The sequence below is a fragment of the Buceros rhinoceros genome, unplaced genomic scaffold (assembly GCF_000710305.1).
Source record: "Buceros rhinoceros silvestris isolate BGI_N320 unplaced genomic scaffold, ASM71030v1 scaffold22026, whole genome shotgun sequence".
NCBI classification, from domain to species: domain Eukaryota; kingdom Metazoa; phylum Chordata; class Aves; order Bucerotiformes; family Bucerotidae; genus Buceros; species Buceros rhinoceros.
This window is the reverse complement of record NW_010418380.1, coordinates 14,058-32,301: the sequence shown is the minus strand read 5'-3', so window position 1 is coordinate 32,301 and position 18,244 is coordinate 14,058. Positions and strand designations below refer to the sequence as shown.

General features: G+C 39.7%; 1 protein-coding gene across 1 annotated transcript in view; it reads left to right on the top strand.

Annotated features, from left to right (window-relative positions):
• Positions 1-4,559: 4,559 nt before the first annotated feature.
• CARF (calcium responsive transcription factor) overlaps positions 4,560-18,244 on the top strand; it is a gene marked incomplete at its 3' end in the record, with an annotated part of 24,432 nt that continues 10,747 nt past the window's right edge. The window contains exons 1-7 of the mRNA XM_010138528.1: positions 4,560-4,637; positions 6,256-6,477; positions 7,598-7,718; positions 9,803-9,932; positions 11,658-11,742; positions 16,056-16,245; positions 18,069-18,189. Of these exons, the coding sequence (XP_010136830.1) occupies positions 4,560-4,637; positions 6,256-6,477; positions 7,598-7,718; positions 9,803-9,932; positions 11,658-11,742; positions 16,056-16,245; positions 18,069-18,189 (947 nt within the window). The remainder of the gene's footprint in view (positions 4,638-6,255; positions 6,478-7,597; positions 7,719-9,802; positions 9,933-11,657; positions 11,743-16,055; positions 16,246-18,068; positions 18,190-18,244) is intronic.

The window sequence follows — 18,244 nt, the reverse complement described above, 5'->3', positions numbered from 1 at the left end:
TGGCGGGCGCTTCCCGTGGGGCACTCGCAGGGCCCTACGCGCTGACACTCCCCCCGTGCCTCCTCCTCCTCAGACCCCTCCGGGGTCTGCCCTGCTGCGCCTCCGGCCGGGCTGCGCGGTGCGAGGCAGCCCGCGGTACCGGCGTTGCCCCCGTGGCAGTGAGTAGTTCCCCGTGTGGGACCGCGGCGTTGCTGGAGCTGGCGTGCGGGACTGTGCGCTGCTGGTGGTGTGTGCTTGGTGTCACTTGGGGCGTGCAGAGTGACAGGTGGTAGTAAGCTTCCTGCTAAAAGTAATACACCCGACAGGCAGTGGAGTCGCACAGAAGCTGTAAGTGAATTTGTTTTTTTGAGGAGAAGGCTGTTTGTGTGAGTACCTGCTGTGTGCTTGGTTTGTGTGCCAGATTTTCCCCACCGTCTTGACAGTTAGTTTTGGCTTCTCGGGGAACAGTTTGGCTTTCCGTGTGTGGTGACTTAGGCTGGGGCAACTCGTCGGAACAGGCAGGTGTTGGGTCTTGATGTTTGGTGAGACTCTGAAATCTCTGTTTCTCAAGTGCACCTAAAAGGGATCTAAGGTTGTTTGTCAGTGTAATGGACTCAGGTGCATGCATCTTCCAGGCACTTAGGCTAGCTACACAAAAGAGACTGACTGGAGAAACCTTTTAAGGAGGAGGCCCCAGGTGTTCTGTGCATTCTTAACAGTATCTGCCTGCTCTTCTATGTCAGAGATAAGTTAAATCTCAAACCTGGTACAAGTTAATATAAAGCTAGTTGTAACTCATTCACTTGAGGCCGTTACTATGCCCTAATTTCCTCCCTGTTATGTTTTACTGTAATTTGTGCCCTTGATAATGGTGGTAGAGAAATCTCATCAGGAGTGGATTTTTTCAAAGAATGTGTCAGTTGTTGTAAGCTGTGCAATTATCTTAAATCTTTTCATTAAACCTCTGACGCGTTTTGTTCAAAACACAAAAAAAGATTGTTGGTGAAGCATTCAGCTGTATGTTTCTCCTCTCATGAAGTATAAATTAAAACCAAGAATGGGGAATAATGCTATCAGAAATGCTAAAAACGTGAACTTGAAGAGTGAAGCTTTCATTTTTTTTTCTTTTATTCTGTATATTTTTTAAAAGGGTATGCATTGAAAACTTTAAGCTTGAAAAACGTAGAAGAATTCTCTCCCTCCTGCCCTGACCAAGAACTCCTAGGTAGGATGTGCTGCTTATCGGAATGAATTTATCAGTTATTCACTGTTAAGGTTTTTTTCTTTGCACTGTTGGCTCAATGTTAAAATAACTAGCTCTGGGATTTTGAAAAGGCAGTATTTCCTTCTGGGATCAGACTGCGTATTGCCTTCACAAGGAGGCCTCATAACTGAGGGAAGGCAGAAGCAAGCATTTGTATGAAGGCTTGAAATTACATCATTCTGGAATTGGTGTATTTTTAGTTGCAGTTGGTAAGTATAGGTAGGTATAGGTATTAGTACAGAACCAGAGGCAGGAAAATTCAGAAATCTAATACTCTGCCTTAAAGCAGAGCAGAAGTGTGACTGGTCAGTAGCAGAATTTTAAAGTAATGCTATTTGACTATTCTGTTAGTGTCTTTAAAAGTTTATATGTTAAGAAATAGTATGGGCTTCTGAATTAGGAGATTGCAACTGTTAGGAGAAAGGCTCACCTTAGAGTGGGCATTGAAATCCCATTCCTGTTGAGAGTACCTCATGATATACAAGTGGCGGCTGTGGATGACAGTCAGCGAGAACCTAGCATATGCGGGAGCTGCCCCCGGCTTTGACAGCTGTGTTACCGTGGGAGTTCTTGATGACTAAATAAATCGAGATTTGACTACCTTTTGTGTTGTGCTAAATGACTGTGAACTATGGACCACTGATGGTGATGTGCGGGTAGATTGCAGCATGTAGTGTTTGGTCTGCTGAAGATCCTGTCTGTAAGTCTCTGCGTAAAATGCTCACGATGGTTACCGTGTTTGCCTGTGCTAGCAGTTTCTGTGGCAGCTTGCTCTCTTGGTGGAGTCGAACCAAGGAGAGCAAAGGGCCTACCAAATAGAGGCCGGGTGAAGGAAGCAGTCCTATGGCGTTAAAATGTGCTATCCCTTGAGTTGGAAATGGCTTTGGAGTGAGTGGTGGACTTCACAGAAGCAGCCTGTAGAGCTCTTTGGGTGGATGTGCATCAAGGTTAAAGCTGAGGCATGAAGAGCTGCCGGTTTGGTATGTACACTGAGGATACAGCTGTTGATCCTGTTTTACACTACATTAAACTCTCACATTTCTCCTTCAATCCATTGTTAAATGTGACACAATGGTGTGAAACTGGAATTTTTTGTTACACTTATGAAAAATGTTTATGGAAAGAAGAGATTCTTGTAATGGTATTTACTCGTTCATGACAAAATATCCATTTGTATATGTATGTACACAGGACTAAACTGGCATGTTCGGGGGATTTGTTAATAGTGTTTATACAACTATAAAATGTATTAACTACATATGTACTTGTAAGTATCTGTAAGAGTATATTTCTTTAAGAAAAAAAAAAATCTTTGTTTGGGGTTGCACAGCACTTGGTTTATCCATCCAGGTTTCATTAACCTATGAAGTTCATGGTCCAGGGTGGTGTGTGTGCCAGTGCTTTGCTGGGGTTAGAACAGTGATTACACGAAGTCACAGGGCAAAAACGTACCAAGGACATTTTTTAAACACAAAGATAAAACTTCAGATATTTCTGGGCTGCTTCTGTGAGGAAGCTGGATAAATATCACTGAATATTTACCCTTTACCCCTGAGCTTTATTATTAATCAGTGTTAGATACAGAATATTTGGCTACTTGGGTTGTTGGTCTGTTCCAGTACAGCCATCCTTGTGTGGAGTAGGTGGGTGTTCCAGCATGCTCAGGGTACACACCATCAGTGGAACATCCCTGGAACAAGCTTCTTCAGTTTATCTCAAAGAATTAACTGTGCTGCTTTGGCAAAACTGACATATCTGCTCTACATCTCTTAAGTGAGGGGAAATGGTTGAGTGATGATGAAATCTAGTTTTCTGTCTCTTTTTTTTTGTTTGTTTGCTACTAATGTGCTTCAGAATGTTTTAACTGAAGCATCTCATAATTCTTTTCGGATCCAAAGCTATGTAATTTTTGGTAAATGTGAGAACTTCATTTGGAACTTGGTTTGGAATGTCATCATTTGAAAATTGAATGGAAAAATAAATCTGCTTTAGATTAAAGTATTTAGTATATTGAGCATATGAGCAGCTTAACTTCACAAAGTTGTTTGTATCAGCAGGATGCTTTATTCAGCTTCAAAAGCTAAGGAGATGTGGATTTGTTTTGCCTGTGGTCCTTTATATTTTTGCAAAGCAAAATAAATTTGTGCTCCCAGGGTTCTACAGTTCTTTTCAAGTGACTCTCCAGCCTTTTACACTTTTACATTTACTAAAGCTGCAGCAGTTGAAATACTGCAGCCAAGAAAGTCCATCTGAAGGAATTTACTTTGTGATGTGGCGATGCAGCTGACAGAAGTCATGTGCCACTAGAACACTGCCTGTCTTTAGAATAGAGGGAAAGTCCTGAACATCTTTCCCCTCCTTCACCCCCAACTGCAGCAATTAAGTTTTCTTCTATTCAGTTTGGCCTATTATGTGTGTAGTATAGATGGGCTCTAGTAACAGAGGGGCCAAGTTAATTTGTCATTTTGTCTTGTTGCTTATGAGTGTATTTGGGATTGGTCACCACTTTAAAGGGCGTGCTCTCTAGGTGAAAGCCTTATCCTGTGGATGTGGCAATTTGCTGTCCAATGTTATCTTGTTTGTTTGAAGGTTTATAGTGTACGGATGAGCTCCTTGAAGTACTTTTCTTTGGGTTAGGGAGTAAACTTCCAAAGTGCCAGGAGCACTTTTTATCTTTCATCTTGTGGTTCATGCCAAATTTTGTTTCAGATATCTGGCGTTTTTCTCTGACCAAAGCTTTCTGCTGTAGACTAACAATAGTAGTTTTATTTCATTTATATGTTGTTTTGTACCCTTTAACACAAATGTAAGATGGCTTCAAGAAGGCTGCATGACAGAGTTGGCTAACACAAATCCTGTCTGTTGATTGTGGAAATAGGTAACTAATTTTTTTGTAAAGCAGTGCTAGTGTATCTTTAAATATCAAATGTTCTCTAGATGCGCGTGGTTGCTAGTTGAGTGCTTGTGGACATACACAGATGAAAATCATGCAAGTGCCTGTGTGTGCTTTGTATCTGTCTGCAATGACAAGTCAAGCAAATTTGCTTCTACAAGAGGCTAAGCTATACTCTTGGAGCAACACACTGACATTTTTCTGCAGTGAGATAAAGAGGCAAGGATTTCTTGAGGGCTGTGCTGTTAGCTTTCAATGGCATTAGAACTTGTAAGACTAAATTTGTAAGACAAAAAAACCTTTTCAGCCATGTCTTGCTTGAGGCTAAAGTACCTTATTTCAACAGGAAGGTTGAAATAAACTTTTGTAACTTTTTTCAGATCATTTTGTAATGGAAAAAATGGAGCTGACCATGACATTGCTATGGAAGGATCTAATGATTTGTTCATAGGCAGCTGTAATAGTACAGAAGAGTCAGAAACAAATGATCAGATTTTTCAGGTGAGGTATGAGTGTCCTGTCTTTGTAGATGCTTTCTTTACATCCTCTCTGATGAATTACAGTATGATATTTAATCAGTGTATTTCTTCTTGCCCTTATAGTAATACCTTGTGTCTTTTAAAAAAATAAATGTTCCTTCCCTTAGATTCTTGTATCATTCAGTTTTGAACTGACTAATATCCAGATGTTAGATGTAATGATAGCCTTTAGCAATTATATTACTATATCCTGTTACAGTGTGGAAGAAATGTATGTTTTGTTTTGTTAACAAAACCCTTCCATAAAAGCACACTTGATGACATGCCTTGGAGTAGGGCACTTTCAAAATACTTGAAAATCGGGTCAAATTGCTTAGTGACCAAATGTAAATACGAATCCAGGGACACTCTATCCAGGTATCTGTGTAGGTATTGGGGAATGAGAATCTTTAATGTATTTATTATCAAATATTGCCAGATATTCCTAGTCAGAGAGATTTCCGTGCGTAAATGTACCGCAGATTACTTCAGCTAACTTCAGGTAAAGTATCATTCAGTGATTTAGTAGCGTACTTGTGTCTCTACACGATGTCTTTAACACAACTAGTGGTGTTTATTTGTTGGTGCTTGTCTGGTGTAACTTGCAATAGATAGTTTCAGCACAGATGTATACCTGCAGAATTTTTGAGAAGGTTATTTGGACCTAGGTCTGAGTTCAATATAAAGTTTAGAAACACTTTTCCCCACTCTTTGGATTTATAGTTTAGGATTTTTTTTCTAGCAGAACCTTCAGAGTTGTTTGTGTGATTGCTGCAAGAGACACAATGAATTGCATGCCTTCTTGCAATGGCCATATGACAGCCTATCATGATATTTTTCATAACAGCTGCCTATTTTCTATTATTTTTGCATGTTTAATATTGGTGTTGTCACACAACAAGACAGATGTTTGTGATTAAACATTTAAATTTAATGAAAATGGGATGTGCTGTAAGAACTTGATTCTGCAAGCATGATGAAAACAAGCTCTGAATACCTATTTTTGAGACTTGCAAAGTCTGATTTTTGGTCTTACACTGTATTATTCGTGGACTTGAATTGACAGTTTTGTGTTGCTTTTGTTTCTTCTGTGATAAAGAATGAAGAAAGTGTATAGAGAGTTTTGTCTTCATAGCTATAAGCACATATCTGAAATCCAAGCAGAATAGTATCTAGCATTTCTTTTGAAGTCAAATCAAGTTGGTGGATGTTTTACAGGTTGTGTTGTGGTTTTTTGTTTTTTTTTTTTTTTTTTTTTTTTTTTTTTTTTTTTTTTTTTTGTAAGTTCTTTTTCTGGGTAGACTTGAGGTGTTTTAAAGAGTTTTGGGAAACAGAATTTGGGCACAAGGGATTTTCTTTTCCAGTGGTAGAGAGAGCTTGTTTTAAGAAGCAGAAATATTAATACATTTTCAGCATGGAAATGGAAAACAAAAACAGAACTCCTAGTGTTAGCTAGTAGCCTCTTGATCAGAAGGAAAAGAGCTCCCTCCAAGGACACAATAGAGCACACTGGTTTTAAATCTTCCTATCTTTTTCTTTTTTTTAACATAAATTGATACTCTAAGATTAAAGTACATTTTACTGTTTTTCCTCTGGGAAAGCACCTAACCTGCATGGATTCCAGGGATTCGTTGTTAGGACAGAGTGACTCTCCCACAGCCTTGCCCATTGCAGTACGCCTCCTGGACAGTTCTCCGTCATCAGCTGCACCCGCACGGCCACCTCAGCTTCAGCCTCACTCTGCAGAGGAGTTCCACCTCTTAGACCAAACCGGGCAGGCTCTCTATGAGCTGCAGACCCTAGGAGGGCCCAGTGCGCCGATGGTGAGTGGTGTGAAATGGGGCAGATGGTGTATTCACAGAGGAGGGAGCTCCTTAAAGAACTCTTATGTAATGCTTGTTTGTTGTAACAACAGCTGATTCAGGCTTTATATGTAGCAGCAAGGTGAAGCTTTTCAGTGGTTCAGTTCATGTCCCAGTTGCCCTTCCTCAGGTAGGCAAATCCTGTCTCCAGCCACTGCTAATTTTATTAAAAAACAGCTTATGTCTTGTGTCATTATCAAGCTTGGATATTACGGTGTAATGGGATCTCATACTTCTACTACTGCTGCTTTCTCTATGTTTCCCTGGATGAGTGTCTCTCTCTTTTGAGGGATGGGAACATTAGCAATAAACTAACATGTCATGTCTCCATCCCAGCCCAGTTAATTTGCTTAAACATTGCTTTGTAAATCTTAACACATTTTGTAAAGAGGTGACTGTCTCACCCAGAGGGTTTGGTTGCATGTGTTGTACTGGCACTAAAGACACTTCACCTATTTAAAGCATAATAAATCAGAAACGGCGGTATTTTGTGTATTCTAGGTTTTATAACAGTGTTCGGAACAAGCCCTTGCTAATTATGGGAAAATTTACCATTAGGAATTAAGTTTTCTGGAATTCTAGGATGTTTAGTTAGTATTTTTTAAAGTCTTGGAGCTTTTCTTCTATCTGCTTTTGCATAGAATATTGCCCATAGAGGGAGGCCAGTTACTTAGGAGTAAAGCTCAAAATTTTTATGTGTTCTGATTAATTCTGCTAGTCCATGGATGGGGTTGTAGTGAATCCCCCTATAAATGACTTTCAGGTTTTTGATAGCTTTAGTAATAGTGTTGTAAGTTTCAAATAGGTATGGAGTTCATTGTAGAATCCTGTAATGTTTTTGTTGTGTGTTTTTCTTCTTTTCTCTCCTTTAATCAATTAAAGGGCTATTTTGAAACGGGGAAATGAATTTCAAGAAATTGTCACTAGATAGACAATTTCCTTATGTGAAATTGAGTTAATTTACAGGCCCTAATTCCAAGCAAAATATTTCCTGTTCTGGTAATATGCAAACCCAGTTGTGCTGCAGGATGATCACCATACAAAACAGTGACGTTCATGCTTTTGTGTGATTGCCTTACAGATGATTGTTGCCAGCCAGTCAGAAAATGGGCAGGTGCTGCATGTCATTCCTTCTGCCCAGCCAGGAATGGCCCAAGTGATTATTCCTCAAGGTCAACTTCTGGATGTGACCAGCACACAGGGTGAGTTTAACCAGCAGGATCTGAGGGTGCCTGTTCCTGAGCCTAAGCATATCCTGCATGATCCTTTTAAGAACCTTGTTTGTGTGTGTTTCCTTTCCTTAGTTATAAGACAAAAATAAATGCTTACTGTATCTGTGTTCTGATTATGTATTTGGAACCCCACGCACCGTGTTTGCTGTTGGACAAAAGCCTTATGAAATAAGAGCTATTATGCTCACTTTAGATATGTGATGGATAGATTGAGATACTGAGCTGCTTCTTGCCTTGTTTGTCATTAAGAAGGATGTTACATGTGCCGAGTCAGACAGCTGTACTGTCAGCTTCAAATTGTCACTGCCTGTTTACTTTGCTTTGAGTGAAGTAGTTAATTTGTGGAATGCAGATAGGAGAATTCATGTTCTAGAGATCACTGGTGATGATACTGCTTTTGTGAGGCCAGGAGTGAAGTACCTAGGTAAAAATTCAGTTCCCATTGAGGAAAATGAGATGTAACTTTCACTTCATTGCTGAATTTTTTCCCCTTGGTGTGTCGTTGCATTTTACATATGTGTGAGATGCACAACTAGAGCTCAAATTTTAATCTTTTCTCTAGAAAAGGGACATAATGAAATCTGAAAGCATTGATTATTTATCTGCAAGCCTTGTTGAGTGGCAAAATGCTGTGTACTAATTTACATTCAGAATAAGACTGAGAACTAGTTAGTTACATTTTGTTAAACTCTATGAGGTTTTTTAAACTGTGTTTGCATTTTTTGTATAAAATTCTGAATATCTGACTGCTAATTAAGTGTTTATATGAAATGAGAGTTTAAAGGTAAGACTAGAGGCCTGATGCTGGGTGGGTAGAAAAAAGAGTTGGAATTAAAGTCATGATCCAGCCCTTTTCACTTACAGTTGGACTATGGTTTCATGACTTTGTATTAAAGGCTTGCTCTTGCCCTAATGCTCATCCTGCCCTCCCTCTCCACCTGCTATTGCAGGGGTAAGACTACTGTTTGGTTACAGTGTAGTCTTAGGTGACTTGAAGATGACTGTGAGCCTTTAGTTACTAAAGAATTGCTGCTGCTTTTTGTAGGCAATAATTTGCAATGCTGAATAGTGATTTTGTATTCCCTTTTTTCATCCTCCATGGGGCTCCCTGTTTGCAAATAGCTCCGTTTCACAATGTTTGAATACATGTTCTTCAACAGCGCTGCAGGGTTTTTGTGTTTTGGGACAGGGGGTGGTGGTGGGTTGCGTGTTTTGTTTTGTTTTTTCTTTTTTTCCTAGAGACTTACAGTGTAAAAGACTTTGTAGTTATTTGATCTTTAAAAGAGAATTAAGGGAGGCAGTTAGTATGGAGATTAAAGGGGAAGGAGAATGGACTGTCAGCCTTTGAGTTTCATTTGGCTGTACCTGGTGGCAGTGCATGAAATGGTACAGGCTTCAGTGTCTTAAGGTCATGTCAATGGAGAAAGAAGTAGTGTTCTGAGCTTTGAGCCAGAGTGGTGTTATTCTGAGGTGCCCACTTAGAGTCTTGTGGCACAAGCTTTCTAGTGGAGTGATCTCTGTACTGAATTAATAGTTTATACCACTCTCTCCTGGGATGGGGGAAAGAAGCTTTTGTAACAGAAGGATGAAAATTCCACATTTAAGAGAGCTGTCTTTTCTTTATGTTGAGACCAAAGTATTAAATGTCTAAGTACAAAGCAGTATTGTAATCTCCTTTTTCTTATTTTAAAAACAACCAGTGTGTGATTTGCAGCTGAACAAAACAGTTGTGCAATCCAATATGGATTTGTGGAAATGTAAAGCAGAGCAATTTACAAGTTGTTCTGATTATTTGCTTTGTTGTGGTAGAAGTCATTAGCAATAGCACAATTACTGAAGTCCTTGAGTACAAACAACTTTATCAAGTGTATCTTCATATGTATGCCTAGAGTGTGAGTATTGATTCACAACTATTAAACTACTTTATCATCTAGAAATCTTATTTCATAGGTGAAAATGTTTACTTTTCCAACACACAAAGTTTAATGATAGCTTGTCATTTCCCTGTTTTGAGTTCAGTTATTAACCAGGAGGTTGTTTTATTTTTTGCAAAGATCTTTCAAAAGAGAAGTGTGGTGATGAGAACTTGCAGACTGTGGCGGTGGCTGCTATAGCAGACAGCGCAAGCAGTTACATTCTACATCCACAGGCATCTCTCACCATATCGAAAAAAACAACCACCAGGTAGGTCAGGAATTGAAAGGATGAGCAATCACTTTGTTAGTACTGTTATCACTGATAGTAGTGCCTTTTCTTCTTTGAGTTTATTTTGCAGTGGTTATCACAAAATTACAATCAAATGACAGTTACGAACCCATAGTATTAGTGAGTGACATGTAGTTAACTGTGCTTGCAGGCAGCTTCTGTATGTGCCAGAGCAGTGGAAAAAGCAACTAAAGTACCTGTATTCCAGGGACAGGTAGGTCTTCTATGACAGGCTTACAACGTTGTACAGAGGAAGAGCGACTAACATCAGCTACCTAGACTTGTGCAAAGCATTTGATACTGTCCTGCATGACAGCTTTACCTCTAAATTGGAGAGTAATGGCTTTCATGGATGGACTGCTTGGTGGATATAGAATTGGCTGGATGATTGCACTCAAAGAGTTGTGGTCAACAGCTCGATGTCCAAGCAGAGACCAGTGACGAGTGGCGTGCCTCAGGGGATCGGTATTGGGCCCAGTGCTGTTTAATGTCTTTGCTGGCTACATCGACGCTGGCATTGAGTGGACCCTCAGCAAGTTTGCCAACAACACCAAGCTGAGTGGCGCAGTTGACATGCTGGAGGGAAGGGATGCCATCCAGAGGGACCTTGACAAACTTGAGAAGTGGTGGTCCCTGCAAACCTCATGAAGTTCAACAAGGCCAAGTGCAAGGTCCTGCATATGGGTCTTGGCAATCCCAAGCACAAATACAGGCTGGGTGATGAGTGGTTTGAGAGCAGCCCCAGGAGAAGGACTTGCGGGTGTTGCCAGATGACAGGCAGATTGGTTAGCAAAGTTTCTGAGGTTAAAATAGTTATGTTTTTCTTCTCCTGATATCCACCTGATGTGATGCCTACTATTTTAATTTCTGAATACTCTGGGATTCTTTTTTGCTTAAAAAAAAACCCCAACCCCAGGACAAACCAACAACCAACCAAACAACAAAAAAAACCTACCAAAGGTTATGTTTGGTCTGTGAATTGTAGGCTGGCTTTGCATTGGTTTATGCTCTTTTGAATTCGAGATGTGGCAGAGATTAGGACAGCACAAATATTCAAGAAACATTTAAAATGTAGAGAAACCATTTTCAAATGGATTTTGTGAATGCAGTCTGTACATGTTGGAAAAATAATTCTGGCAAGGAGACATATTTGTATGGTCAGGAGGTGATGCACTTCAATTTTTGAATAATAAACATAAAGTAAATGTTTCTGCCCTGTGATTTAGGGAATGGAGAAACTAGATATTTACTTAAAATAGTTATTGGCACTGGTTTCAGTAATTTAAAATATACTCAAATGTGCATCATTTAACAAGTGTTTAATATTGCTTTTAATCTTCAGCATTCTACCATCAGTCTGCATAAGAAAGTTTTCAAGATAATCAGCTAGTCTATTTTGTCATGTTCTGACCGTTGTTGTCAAGCAACAATACTAAGAACACCTGAATGTTCAGAGGTCTTCTTGAATGTAGAAAACAGTGGGTTTTTTAAATACTTACTGTGAATTATTTTAACAAGGAAATACAGTATGGGGAAGATGAACCCTGGGTTTTTAAGGCAAATTAATACAGTGTCTGTAGTTTTATTATATGCTGTAAGTTTATACATAATTCACTCATTTGATATTTTACCTGTGGTTTAAACTAAATCATTGCTTTCCTGGATATCTGTATAGACTTCTACTATATTTTTTTCATTTTTCAGGGTAGTAGAAGATCACTTTCCCATCCCTCTCCAGCCACTGCCGCCAAATACACCTGCATGGGCACGCCGTCTCAGGAACTGTGAGGTGGGCTGCAAAGAATTCTGAATTGTTTTATCATCTAGACCCAAGAACCTGATCCTGTTCCCTCAAAGCAATAATGTTCATAGTTGTAGAAGTTCTGTTCAAGCTTCCTGGTACTATGAGATAGTGCTAGTACGAGCTGATCCCACTAGCACTTTTAAACACATAAAATGCTATGGAATCTCTTCCTTATTTGGGAGCGTTAGAATACCTGACTATCAACAGCTCCTGAAGCACAAAAAGTGCTTCTGAAATCTTGATGCTGTCCAGCTCTGGGAACCATTGTATACCATGTTAGAGTTCACTCTTGAACTATAGTGTCAGCTCTGCTGTTTTCTGTTGAGCAAACTAGGCTTTGTGGCCTTTAGTGCTCCATTAATTGAATAATAAAGTTTCTTTTGAATGGCCTATGTCTGCAAGTATTCGTATGAGTTTGTGTTGTCACTTTGAAATCAAAATCCACGTGACTTGCCAGGGTCGAGTCTGAGCACCTTAATGCCAATGTTTTATTAAGGATTTCTAATTCAGATTTTTTTTTTGGTAGCAGCATGGTACCTGTGCTTGTTTTCTCTTTTGTTAAAAAGTGCTCTGTCTTTATTCCCTGTGATGGCTTTTGACCTAAACAGAACTCTTGCCATTATTTGGATATTGTTAGGTGCCTGCAGAACTGTTCTGATGACTGGGGTTATATCAACAGCTAGAATGCATCATAAATCACTTGAAAGGGACCGAAGGGAGCTAAGAAGATTCTTGAGAGATCACCTACTCCTTCCTTCTGCTACCAGACTCTTCCTAATAAATGTTTATTTTACTTTCTCTTAATAGTTCTTTAAAGGAAAGTTCATACTCTCTGGCTGGTTTCACCTCTTTAGATATCCCTACTGTTTGAGGTTTTTCCTATTGGCTTGGCCACTGATAACTGGAAATTGCAGTTGCAGGGACTTAGAAATTGATTTTCTTTCTGTATCCACTTAGAAATAATTTTTAAATTAACTAAATCTATTAATCTATTTCTATTTGTCATATGCCATTTATTTCACACAAATTATACTATTATATACCACTATTATATCCACTTAATGATGAAGAGTTAAAAAAATTAATAATTATTCCATGGAGAATATTCTGTTTTTATAGATTGAGTCACTTAATTCAAATGGCCCATTAGTTGTTAAAGACCAGGAAGATGTATAACACCTATTAATGTGCTTTTAGCACTGTATGGTGCATACTTTCCTGTCCTGACATCAGTGTAGCTTCTCTGAATCATATTATTGGTTTCATTTTAAAGGAGGACTTATATTCTGGTTTGGTTGGTCTATCTGAGTCTGTTACAAGACATTTCACGTGCTGTGCTTAGAATTCACAGCAGCAGCATTTACAGAAGAGTTCTTATTTCTAAAGAAGAGACAGCAAAATACTGTCTGTCTGAATGTGTTCTGAGGATATAAACATCTGCCTCTGCTGATCAGCAGATCTATTGCCTGTATGCATCAATCCTCCCTGTTCCTCTTAAAAAAACTTCTATTTTGTTCCTATTTTCTCTGCAGAGTCAACCTGTCCCAGGACAAATAAATTCTCTTCCTCCTTGTGTGTCATCAGCAGAGTTGCCTTGCTGAGTTTGTCAGTTACAGTGTAAATCCACTGGAGACTGCAGTGTGCCTTTTCACAGACACAGACTAGAGACAATGGGATTTGGGGGTGTTGTTTATCTTATCAGGTGTGACTGTCTTGCAGAATTTTTTGTTACTAATAACAGGATTGAAGGATCCAACTGCAATTTGGCGATCTAGTAGAGGTGCAGATAAATATAGTGAGTCTCACACTCCTTCAGTCACTTGCCAGAACAGAAACAAACAATGCTGAGGTCTGTGAATATCACAGAAGATGCCAGCAGGTGAAGCCATGGCGTAGCGTGGGTACATGCTGCCAGTCGTGTATCCCAGGGAGCTGGCCAGGATGAACTCCAAAGGACAGTGACTCCTTTGGCAGTCAATTCTGCAGGCAAGCACAGAGCAGTAAAAGCTGCAGCTGTCCAAAATTAGCACTAAGCTCTATGTTTGGTGTTGATTCCTTGACTGCCTTGGAAGTGTTCAGCTTGCACTTGCTGTGCCTAGACAGTGTAACAGCGCCTCTGGTATCCTGCTGCTGTTAGTTCACTCAGGGAAAGCTGCAGTCTTGATGTGTAAGCTGTTATGTACCCTTGCTGAGATGAGGCCAGGGGGAAGAAAAGGGATTGCTCCATTTTTTTTTTTACTTGAAGCTTGGCTGGAGTTAAAGGACTGGAGAGTATCCAGTTACTTTAAGGTAGTTGTTCAGAAAAAAGTGGATTTAAAAAAATTATTATTTTCTATAACCTACTTAGTTTTCAGTGGTCTGATCAGAATGCATTTCCAGCATGTATTAGCATACCAAAAAAGAGTGTAATTAAAAACTGCATTAATTAATCAACTGTACAAAGCTAAGTTCATGTGAGCAGATGGTCTCATTTGTTCATTTGTTCCCACTTGGGAAGCTTTTAGAGAGCAGGAATCTTATGTGCTGTATGATTTTCTTCTCTTCCTCCTCATCTCCCACCAATTTTGGGAAAATTATCTATCTTGTGCAGAAGTAAAGCTGGAATAGGAGACAGTGCCTTAACTGTTATCACTACTTTTCTGGCACAACAGTTTCATCAATCATCTGACCTCCCTAGAATAAGGTCAGTGCCCTATTCATAGTGGCAGGTATAAGATAAAGAAAGAAAAATGCTGGTCATGCAGTATTCACTGTGCGGAGTGGTACTGTAAAGCCCTCTTGCAAAAGGTTTCTGTAAAGAAGGTACTTCTGGTACTTCTCAGGCTGCTTTGCTTCTGGATTTTTCAGATTGGGTTTTGTACAGAAATGTTATGTATAATTTATGGCCAGCATAAATAACCACAGCTGTGGCTGCAGCCTGTGTAGACTTTCTTAACTGCTGGAGCAATGTGCTTGCAGGGCAGTGAGCTGCTGAAGTGTAAGACACTGGTGTAAATGGTATCTCTGAGTCATGCAGCTGATGGATACATAACCCTCTGCCTTTGGGCTTGTGCTAGCAGCAACACTGAGCTGGTCTAATTTATTCACCAGGCGCTACTTTGTTGACTTCAGGTCTTGCCTAACCACAGACATTTTGGTTTTCTCAGGTGACTGAGGTAGGTTTTCTGCAGTTTTCACTGAAGTATTTGTGTGGAGAGACTGCTGCTGCTTTTGTTATTAGTATTTAAACATCTGGTTGCTCTGTCACTGGAGGTGGCAAAATAGGTCCATTATACCTTACTACTCATTCACGATGTGTTTGTCCTACAGATAGGCTGTGAGAGTGAGCTGGCAAACTACTCTAGGTGTTACTTCCAGCTGCCAAGTCAGCCTGATCCTGAGCTGCATATGAACAGATGCAAATATGTGTTCTGAATTCAGATGGAAAGCTCTTCTCTGTCTTAATGCTTTTGCTGCTTGCCGGCTGGCCCTGGTAGACCACCATTGAATCAGCTGTGATGGCTCGGAGTAGCTGAACAGCTGTCACTGGGGATGTTGCAAAGTCAGCAAGCTGTTTGTTGGTTTTTTTGTGGTATGTTGGTTGGTTGTTTTTTGTTTGGGTTTTTTTTTTTTACTTTGAGTTAGATGCAATTTTTCTGAAGATGCCTGGAGCTTAGCAAAGTTCATTGAAACCATCAGCAGTTTGCACGTGGCAAAGCTGGTATACTTTGCTTCTGTGTAGTGTTGAGAATCAAGTGTTTTGAAGATTGGGAGGAGTGCTACATCAGATATTCAATTCAAAGTTAGGGCACTGAGTGAGTAAGGTGGTTACTGGTGATACAAGCAGGTGTATTCTTCTCCAGCTCAGTGCAGTGTGTGTGCATTGAAGTGGATGCATAGACAATTTTTAGTGCTTCAGAGAGTCTCTGTGGGAGTCAAGTGAAAATGTTTGCCTAAGACACATTTATCTAGGTGGTGACTGCAACTGAAGGGTGTGTTGGGGGAAACAACATGAGTGAAGTTGTCCTATGGAAATCAGAGGTGGCAGTATCTGTAATCTTTTCAGAGGTTCTTGGTGTACTTAGGGTCTTGGAGGGCTGACAAACTTGTGACCTCAGTAGGGACTGCTCTGGTGTTAGATCCTATGGTAAATCTATTTGTGAGGGTACTAATGTGGGGGGAAAAAAACCACACAAAACACCAAAAATCTGGGCCTGTGTCCTCACATGCCAGAGTCTCTGACTGCTTTTGTATTCTTGTGTAATGTTCAGCAGCCAGCTGGGTGAATAATCCTATTATTTCACCTCCTTTCCATGCAGAAAATTGGGGATTCGTACCGTGGCTATTGTGTGAGCGAGACAGAATTAGAGAGCGTTCTAACGCTACACAAGCAGCAAACACAAAGTGTGTGGGGGACACGCCAGTCTCCAAGCCCAGCCAAACCCGCCACACGGTTGATGTGGAAATCTCAGTATGTCCCATACGATGGGATCCCTTTTGTCAATGCAGGTAACTAACTTTTCTTTTAATAACTACTTTCAAAATCTCAACATCAGTTGCCAGCTGGCCTTAAAGAAGGATCTTCACGGTGTTCCTTAGTGTTGATGAAGTCAAGGCACAAACATAAAAAAGAGCAGATTAGGCATCTCCATGACACAGTCTGAACGAGCTTGTGTCCCTGAAACCACAGGCTTATGTTTTGTTGTGATTATTTCCTTTTGTTCTTTCTGGATAAATTAGTTAAGTACCATTTGATGGGGGCTCTTGTGATGAGGTCTTTAGGTGGAGGTGCTATCCACTCTGTCAGGATGTGAAAGTTCTTGTAAGGGTAAGAGCTTGCTCGAGTATTCTTACTTGACTTGGAGATACTTTTTAAGAGTTTGTTCTACAGGAGCTGATAAACTATTTAAATGGCACCCTTTAAAAAAATGAAATTAATTTAAATAACAAAATAAACGCCAACATACCTCAGCAGACAGATTTTTACTTTTTATAATTAATATGGAGTCTTCACAATTTGGTAATTACATAGTTAGCTCATGCAATGCATATGTGAAATTACTAAGAGTTCATCAGCATATGAAATGAGCAGGTTTTGATTGTTACATAGAGATCATGAATGACTGGAATTTAGGTTGTATGCTTGGGTTGTTTTTTTTTTTGTTTTCCGAAAGTAACTGAGAAACTGAAATGTTAGCACCAGTTTTAAAGCTTCAGCCAAAAACTGTGAGGTGTAAGAAAGCTACGAACAAAGCCAAAACAACTTATATTTTTATTTTTTCCCCAAATGCTTATGAGACATCTTTGGTTTCCTGTAAGATCTGCCTGATAAATAAGTAAACGAGCCACATCAAATTGCTTTTGGGATTCATATTAGCATGGACTATTTTAAAACTGTTGAAGTATTTTCTAGAACTTCTAAGTTTGTTTTTTAAAAAGCGACAAGATACCTGTTTGTAACTCATAGTTATCTTCTAAATTTCCTGGGTTTTTTTAATATCATACTCTAAGGCGTTAATTCATTGGATATCTTACAGAAACACGTTATGTTGCTGTTGTGATAGTTAAAAAGGTTTGGGTTATATCACTTGAGGTATAGGCAGCTCCTTACCTTCATACTGGTGTATGTGAATTAGAAGTAAAAGATAACTAAACATGACATGGGAGATAGTTGAAAGAAGTTCCTTTCTTGACCACTTTAATACTATGCCTGTAACCCCTTTTGTAAGAGGTCTGACTGGAAGAAGTCACTTCAAGTTTAGAGCTAAGCAAGGTATGTTTAGCTTGTCTGGCTTTGTGGGTATGCCACATTGAAACAGTGTTATCTAGCAGATAAGATAGGTCAGACTTGCGAATAAGAATTTATGGTACAGCATGATGTGCAGTATTGCTTTAAAATGGGAAGCTGGAAATAGCTGCTGACCTTTGAGTTCAGCTGTGGATTTTCTTGATTGTTTTGTGGATTCTGCTTCTCTTATGTTTATTACCAGCATTGTGTTTGTTTGGTAACTTGCAAGGCTGCTCATCTTGTAAAGTGTTGGTGTTCACCAGGGCAGAATACAATAGCTTGCCTTCATATATGTTGCAGGAGTGTTGTGAGATCTAATAAGTTTGGGAAATGCTTTGACAATGCTCTGTGTCCCTTACACACTGAGAGAGAGGCACTTGCACTGTATTTAAATGCTTGATATGCTAAAGCGTTCTACCTTCTGAAGAGTTAAAAATAACTGCTTTGGGACTCTCATCTTTTCTGTAGTTACTGTTCCACTGCTGTTTCAATAGCTTCAGTGGTTGCTTGAATAAATTAAGAGTGCATTACTTTCTGTTCCCAGGAAGCAGAGCCATTGTAATGGAGTGCCAATATGGGCCAAGGAGGAAGGGGTTCCAGTCCAAAAAAACTTGTGAGCAGGAAAGCACTTCTGGCCATCTGTACAAAGCTACTTGTCCAGCAAGGTAAGAATTGTCTATAATGCTGGAAGAGATACTCAGCATCCTAGAAAGCATTCCT